At 40.1% G+C, this 8729-nt stretch overlaps 1 protein-coding gene across 3 annotated transcripts in view; it reads right to left on the reverse strand.

Annotated features, from left to right (window-relative positions):
• Window positions 1-4796: 4796 nt before the first annotated feature.
• grm3 (glutamate receptor, metabotropic 3) overlaps window positions 4797-8729 on the reverse strand; it is a 35578-nt gene continuing 31645 nt past the window's right edge. For all 3 annotated transcript variants that reach the window (XM_031858509.1, XM_031858491.1, XM_031858500.1), the window contains 2 exons: window positions 7843-8020; window positions 4797-7004 (listed from right to left, as the gene is read on the reverse strand). In XM_031858509.1, the coding sequence (XP_031714369.1) occupies window positions 6931-7004; window positions 7843-8020 (252 nt within the window). In that variant the 3' untranslated portion in view covers window positions 4797-6930. The remainder of the gene's footprint in view (window positions 7005-7842; window positions 8021-8729) is intronic.

Here is an 8729-nt window from a genome sequence, read left to right on the forward strand (position 1 = left end):
ACACACACACGTCATGCACCTAGAGCCAGGTTCAGAGAAGCCAAGAACATGGTGGCCTTAAAGCTCGGTACGACAGAGCCGTCCAACTCGATGCATAGTACTGTGAGGCAGGTGTGTGTGATAGACACTTCCTGGTATATTCTGATACACGCTGATGTCAGAAAGGCTGTTAGAGGAGCTCAGGGTAAGACAAGGACCTATTTGATGTTCTCTTTTCATATTAATTTCAGTCTGTGTAGTGCCTATAGACAGCCATGGCGTAATTTGCCATCAAGATCACCAATGGTGAGTGTGTGTGTGTGTGTGTGTGTGTGTGTGTGTGTGTGTGTGTGTGTCCATCTCCCATAGATGTTTACACAGACTGCACATATTACACAGACATATAAAGTCTCTATCTTCTCATCCGTTTGTTCTTTTGCTTGGTTGAAATTATTGTAACGAGGAGAAGTGTGTTGCTGACCAAGTGAAAATGAAGATGTTATGCGGATAAGGTTGTGTTGTTGACTGTCTATTTACTTCAATTAAATTATGATGTATTTATGTATAAGTGGACCCAGTTTGATTGATTTTCTCTTGCACCGATTATTTTGAGAAATTCTCTGGAGGGCTTGGAGACAGACTTAAGAAGCATTGTGGGTGAAAAAATGGATTTAAAGCAATTCTGAATAATAACTTAAATGTGGGCACTATCAGTCAAATAATCAGTCCTGAAAATGTCTCTTCAGGGAAAATTCAAAAATTGTAATGGTTTCTGATCCACATAGCAAATAGACAAAATACACGGGATCCATCATAAACATTGCAGAACATGTCATTACATATAATTCCATGTCGGACATGTAGAAGAAATGTCATCATTTTGACACAGTAGTTAACACTGTTTAATCTGACTACCAGTTTGTAAAACTGATTTATGTCATGATTACCAGTTACGATGTCGTATATTTACAACTGTGGGAGTAATACAATAAGTTTGAGGTTTTTACTGATCAACTTTTAGCTGTGAGCGTGGGATGATCTATGTATTGGGTGCAATATATTACCTTGGAGACATTCAGCTATCCAACAATCTGTCTTGTGTGGCCCAGAATTATTCAATGCCTCAAAATCCTCTGTCACTTTGATTACAAAACCATTTGATCAATAACAGCCGTGATACATCACCAGTTTAGCGTCAGAATTTTATACCTTTTAACCTTTACACAGCTGAAGTGAAAAAGTGTAGAATGAGTCTGATCAATTTCACATTTAAGCCATACAATTAAAAGAATAGTAATGTCAGAGATATTGTCTTGTTTTGGGATTAAAAAATATATGTATATTACAACTGCATATATTTATATAAATAGTTTTTTGTAAGATTATTCAAGTGCCTGTGGCTCCAGACTTCAGCTCTTTGCAGACCTTCAGTGGGTTCTCCTGTAGAGGGCAGTGGAAAACAGAAGGAAAAATCTAACCTTTTTTTGCTTCCCTGCAAGCCAAAATGCAGGGGTGGAAGTGACGAAATACATTTACTCTCGTTACTGTAACAAAGTCGTTTTTTTGTGTACTTGTACTTTTTTTTAGTTTTTCTTAAAATATATTTATCACAGGTAGCCTACATTTCGTGTTGCATCCGCATCCGAGTAAAAATAGAATTTACATGAAAAAGTCCTGATAAAATAAGATAGTTCAGCAGCTGCTGCAGAGAAGAAGCTGCAGGTGTGTCTGCGGCGCAGCAGAGTAGAGCTCCATCTCCAGAGAGGTGACTCTCCGGATACGATAAGTTACAAATGTTGCGGGCTACCGAGGTCACTCAATTGAAGCTGTGGTTATAATTAGCATTAGTGTACCTCAGCATATTAAAAGTGTATTGCATCCATCTGAATCAATGACCGCTTTAATGCATTCCCCACTCCCCAGGAGCAATCAAAGTGCCATGGATGTATTGTCGCCACGATGGTCGTGACCTGAACAGAAGGGGCACGCGCGGTCTGCCTAACATGCTTGGTGGATCATTGGTGCTGCGATTTTCGCGTCTTCTTGAGGACCTGTCAACTTTTAAGTTGTCTGAGTTTTGTCTCTTTTCTGATGTATTCTTGTGAGGCTACAATGAGGAAGGCAGTTGTATATTTATAAGTGATGATCAGTTCTGGCGCTCTGCACAGACTGCAGAGCGCCTGTTGGTCTGGACAGAAGGAGTTGTTGCTGATGTTGATAATGTCACATATCCCTCCATCACATATCCCTCCATCCCTCCGTTAAATGTGACGCTGTAACGTTTACTTAGAGCACATTTCTACAAGTCTTGTAAAGTAACAGTACTTTTACTTGAGTACAGTAGTCTAGTAGTACTTCTTCCATCTTGCAGAAGGGTTAACTGAACTGCTACTAGCCAACAGTGGTGGAAAGTTACTAAGTACATTTACTCAGCTACTGGAGTAAAGTACAATATTGAATAACTTGTACTTTACTTGAGTATATCCATTATACAGTACATTATAAATACTGCCTCCCCACTACATTTATCAGACAGCTTTAGTTTAGTTTAGTTTAATAGTTTCCTATTAAAACTGTACTTCAATAACAGATAACAATACACTGTATTTATAAGATTAACAACTAACTGTTCACAACCTACACTTGCTTATAGCAGTTCTACAAAAGAGTGATTTCACTAAAACCAAAGATTAGAGAAAAGTTTTAAAAATAATACAATTTTGTGTTGCAGTACTTTGGAAATGGAAATTCCTGCCTTATTCCTGGTAATGTATGTAATGATCTGAGCCTACCACCAGATGACGACATTTGCCTGGCTATGAGAAAAGAGTCAACATGTAGTTCTTCAAAAGTAGGAACTGTAGGCAGTATGATCCATAAATGAGCCATAAATAAGAAACAGGGGAAACAATGACATGAGTACATTGAGTACCTGCAATATATCTGTAATATTGTCATGAACCCAATCAACAACCTGACAGTGTAGGACATAAAACTACTGACAAATGTCATCTTAACTGTTGATTTCTTTTCTTTTTTAGACCATTTATTTTTTTTTTCAGTCTTTTTTTGAGGAAAGTGAGCCTACACACTGGAGTGCATTGTCCTAAGGCAGTGAGCATTCCAGTAGATGGTTTAATTGGAGTGCCATCACTTAGGGAACAGATTACGCAGGAGTGTTAAAGACGTCTTTCAACATTTGCCAACACGCGCTATGAATAGAGCGTGTGTGTGTGAGTGGTGGTGGGGAGGGGCTGTCGATGTTGCTGTAGAGACAAATCTATGTACACTTGCATGCAACATCTAGATTTTGGACGAGATTTATAGACACACTGTCAGCGGGACAGACTGGACACTGAAGGACGAGCAGACGACACTAGCTGTTTTCTTGTTATTTATTATGATGTCATCACAGCCTCTTTATTGCACATATCATAAACACGGAACTATTGCTTTGATTGGTCAGTTCCAGAGTTCAGCTCGACCTCGGCTTCATTTTGCCGCAGAGATCTTGTCTTGTTTCAAAGTCTAGAGGCCAAGGACACATTCTGTTGTATAGCAAGGGGCTACAGCACAGAGACCTTTAGAGCACATGGCCGTTGGCAGGGGCTGAATAGAGGAACAATGTTCGTAGTGGATGGCTAGCTGTATGAAAGGGATATTCATGAGTAAAGCCAATTAAAGAAGCTTCCACAGAGAGTTAGTGGGTACATGAGATGATAAACTGAGTACAGTGGAGTGAAAAAGGTGATGTATGTTGATTTTGATGTCAAAGTGATGCATTTTCTTTATTTGTAAGTCTCATTTTTATTTTCCTATACACTCCAAATTCTTTATCTACCTTCCCATTATCCCTCCTCCAACTTCCTCAAGTCCGCCTCGTTGGCATGTGCTGCAGTGGGCACCCAGATCGGAGTGCTTCAGTTTAAGTGTGGGCTACCAGTCCGTTGGTCTGGCTTTAGGTGGTCTTGGCTGAGACCGACTCAGCAGCAAGTTTCACACACAGAGTGGAGATGAGGTGAACACAAGGTGACGGGGGGAATTGTTCAAAGGGGTGAGGTGGGTTTATAGAGAGCGGGTCAGAGGAGGAGTGTGAGACTGTTGTCCGAGACTTGTACCCTGGACTAAATGAGAGGAGAATCCGGGTTAAGTGCTCTATTTGTGCGACCATTAAAAGCTGGGAGTAGATTACTGGGCCTTGCTGAGCCAAAATCTCATCACTCGCTGCCAATTTGAATCACAACCCAGCAACTACTTTTTCCTCTTTCTATTCCTCTTATTTCGCTTGCTCCTCACCCCTCCTCCCACCCTCCTCTGCATGCAGACAAATAGACATTCCGGCAGCGGATGTGGCGGTGGTTGTCCATAGCAACCTGCCATGCGGGGTGTATCTTGTGGGAGCAGGACCACTGAGTGAATGGCTAAGCCTTCTGCTAACAAAGACTGTGGATCTCTGAGATGCTTTCAGCTTCCATAGAAGCGCTGTGACTTCTGAGCTGTGGGAGTGCTTTACATAATCCAGCAGCAGCTCCCCTCTGCTCTGCCACATCACTCTCTCCTTCTGCTCTCTGCACCTAAACACACACGCCCCGATGTAGGTCGGCTCGTCTTGGCGCATCCTCTAAAATTCTTTCAATCTATCATTCAGTGTGATAATCACAGGGTGCTGTTGGAGACCGGCTGTGCAAAGGTGTCGACCGGTCAAGAGACGAATGTTCAACAGTTCTGCCTGTACCTACAGTATGAATTTTAACATGGAGAAACCACATTTAAAATGCTTTGTCCGGGGAAGAAAAATAAGTGATTCTGATCACATATTATGTTAGAAATATCAAGTATAACAGTCACACTTTATTTTAGACAGCATATTATAGTATGTAACCATTTACGATCAGTTTATCCTAATTGCAATACATTCTGACACGAGAGGCAACTTTTTAACAATAAAATATGATGGAACCTAGTGCTAAATTAGTTTAGGCTATTTAGATTTTCTTATAAAAAACTTTATTCATCAGTCATTTAGTCTCCCCACCTCATAACTGTCACCCAGCAGAGAGTCTGTTGTTTGAGAGTCTGAGAGTTTGATGGGATGTTTTGATAAATGTAATGCATGTTCTGCATATGAGTTCTACTCTAACATCCTTTTGTTCGATGATAGGATCTGCCGGCAGCTGACATTCTGTGCTCTGCTTCCTCTCGTGAGCCTCTCTGGGACTGCCGTAGCCAGCTGCTCCACTGTGCCTCTCAACGTCAACACATTTAACACAGGCATGTAAACTGCACACTTCAATAAGTCGACGACTCGGTAACTTCACCTTGTTGGTATATGAGCTTTTCTCTTCCCCTTCCTTTTTTTTTATCGGAGCAGCTGAGCTGTAAAAAAATGTAACGTAAAGTCATTGTGATGGGTGTCTATCAGAATATCCATTTCATATTTCTTTAATCACAGACTGGAAAAAGAAGGGGGGTAGAGAAAGTCATTTCAACCTAAGAATTCCACGGGTTCACTGTTTTAACACTGTAGGTAAACAATCGATAGCAGAAGGCTTGCTAGGGAATAAAACTAAGTGGCATTGTGTTGCCCTGAAACATGTGCTCTATACTGGGGTCACTTTTACATTTACCAGACAAGGATTTGCATTTGGTAATGTAAAACCGATCTCTTTGCAATCCCTAACTGGAGCACTATCAAACATACATTAAGGCACATAGCCATATTAAAAACATCACCACATACTGTATCTATGGGGCACGAAAAACATAAGCTACCACTCCCCTGTAGTTGGAAAAATGCAACATGTGTTCAGCAAAGAAGAACATTTCCCTCCATTAGTGGTTGAGTTGTTTGAGCACAAATTCGTGATTCCTGGGTAAGACACCAATTTGTGTTTGTTGACAGAACTACCGCAGCACTGTCTGTATTGACAGTTTTGAGGCAAAAGAAATGCATCTGATGTGCTATATCTTTTCTGTCCTGTTGTTAGTTGTTATTAGCAATCCGATACAACAATCCTCTTAGTAAACAGGCAGTTTGAGAGTGGGAGTGAACAGACTGTTTCCTTGGTGAACACATGTCTGGAACTATGGCCATTAAGATAAAGGGATTCCATGATTAGAAATAGAAAAATGAACATTTGTATCAAAGGCAAAACATATTTTCCCTGCAAAAACAGCTACAATGGGTTCTTTATATTGATCTAGGATGCAAAGAAAATCTATCAAGAAGTAAATAGATGAATTGTCAAATTGTTCTGGCACAGTGTAACTGTAAGTCGATGAGTTCGGTGTATTTTTGTACATGTCCGTTCCAGCCATCCTTTACCGTCCACTTTATGCTTTTGTCCACATTCATTCGAGGGTTACAAGACTGTCAACACTGTGCTGTTTGAACCATCAGTAGTATAATATACAAATGTACAGATACACAATATAAATACATACATAATTGGTTATTACAATGAGACCTACAAAAAAGCATGAGAATAAAAAGTCTGTGGGATATTGCAGGTGAGGCAAGCAGAGCCACAAATGTGCATCCAGACTGAGGGACACACACCCTCCTACCATGATTAGCGCATGTCTATTTACACCGCATCATAACAAAGCTATCAAAAACAAAGGCTCCAAAAATTCCTCCTAAAAACTTTTTTTTGTTCTTTTGTTTCTCTACAACAATGTCGATTCCATGTATGTACATCCCTAGAAAATAATTTAATTTTAGTTACACACTTTCTACATTTTTGAAACAATACACTTCTAGTCCACAAGGGAGGTTGTTTGTTTGTTTGTGCATGTATTTGTGTGTATGTGTACATATGTTTATGTGTGTGTTTTTATGAGTGTATATAGTGTGTGTGACTGAGGTGGGGAATGATGGTTTTACGGGGATAATGTTCATGGATTGGCTAACAGTCGCAGGGGCAGATTTAGAGAGTGGACTGGATGTGGTCACAGAGAGGAAGTAGTGGAGTCGACGATTTCTCTCCCGTTGCACACGGTTGGGACGTGGGCGCTGACAGAAGCTAGACAAAGTGATAGAGCAAGAAAGGAGAAGATTAATGCATAGACAAAAATTAGATTTGTGCATATAATAATTCATAACTGACTTCTTCAGTTGATGATTTTTGCTGCAAAATGGTAAAACTAACAATAAAGCAATATATGTATCACATTATGCAAATTACATTTAAATCAAACGATTGAGGTATTGACGCTAGTGTAGAAAGAGCATTGCCCTGATAGGCAAATGAAATGAAGGGAGAGTCACATAACTGATGCAAATGACATCAGTGGGGGTGTAAATGCAGACTTAATCTAATGGTAATAAATATGGTATCACTGCTAATTTACGAGTCATTTGTAAAAAGAACTTGTGTGGAATTGCACCCAACCCTTAAATGATCTTTTTTGTGAGGCCAAGGAATATGTTAAAATATCTAGTCACCGCTTGCTGGCATGCTTCTTTCTTGACATCTCAGTGTACTGTTCAACACCACAGCTCTGTATGTCAGCAGGATGCCATTCTCTACAGTCGAACAAGCTTACGATGGAAACTGTCAAACACGCATCACCGTAAAGGTAACACCTTTGGAGGAACAGCTGTCCACATTTAGAGACCTTGCTTGCTTGAGGCATTATAACTTGGCTGTGCTACAGTTTAGATACAAAATACAGAAAACAAACGCCTAGATTTATAATTCAAGATTGTGTGTCCCTCATAGCAAAAGTGGAACACAGGGAGGCTAAATATTGAATGCTGAAAACTCAACCCATTTGACAGAGGCATGATAATAATAGAGCAAGACAGTGCTGCTCTAAACCCCTGTCTCTTTAAAAATGAGGTAACTGCATGTAACCTACCGTGAGATGCGTATGTGGTGGCAGCCCCACTGACACTGAAGCGATTGAGGTTCAGCCTGTGGCTGGTCACATTCTTCTGGGGCTGGAACATGATGATATGGACCTTGGGAGCAAACATACAGCCCAGGACCACAAAGCCACTCAGACTGACTGAGATACACATGGTAGTGGTCTGAACCTGCAGAGAAAAGAGGAGGAGACAGTAATTAGCAGCCAGACTTTGATGGATACATCTTATGCTAATGTGGTACAAAGTAATTGCTGTTGAGAGCTAATTTGGTGATAATAATCTGTAATAAGGAACATTTGTCAAAGGGATTTTATTAAATGAGTGCTTATCAGAAAATAAAGCAATAATACATTGGAAGGATACATTTAAAGCATGAAAATGCCTAAAGTAATTAATCAATCTCTCTACGTAAACAGAGCCAATGAGGCATGTAAATAGCAAGCGTTACTATTTATTGGAAGACTCTGTTACCTTGCAACAGTTCAGAGGATAACAATTACAGGATGGATCAATAAAATACTTGATCAACAGAGACCACAGAGGCCAAACTTAACAGTATCTCAGTGGTAGCTTTTACTTCATTCTCTGTGACTTATTGTACAAAATCAATGCTAAATCTAATCTTAGGCCCATCTGAAATGGGGTTTGCAGTATGTCCCTTTCAGGTTGCCAAGTCATTGATGTCTAATCTTGTGTGGCACAGATGTTTTACAGGGTTTAATAACATCAACTCGCAGTAGAATCACAGTACTGTACACACAAGCACATTAATATTCAACCCTTCAACATCTCGTCTGTGCGTGTATATTCTTATACTTATACTATATACTTGTGTGTGTGTGTGTGTGTGTGTGTGTGTGTGTGTGTGTGTGTGTGT

The sequence above is a fragment of the Anarrhichthys ocellatus genome, unplaced genomic scaffold (assembly GCF_004355925.1).
Source record: "Anarrhichthys ocellatus isolate YVR2014 unplaced genomic scaffold, GSC_Weel_1.0 scaffold2, whole genome shotgun sequence".
Taxonomy (NCBI): Eukaryota; Metazoa; Chordata; class Actinopteri; order Perciformes; family Anarhichadidae; genus Anarrhichthys; species Anarrhichthys ocellatus.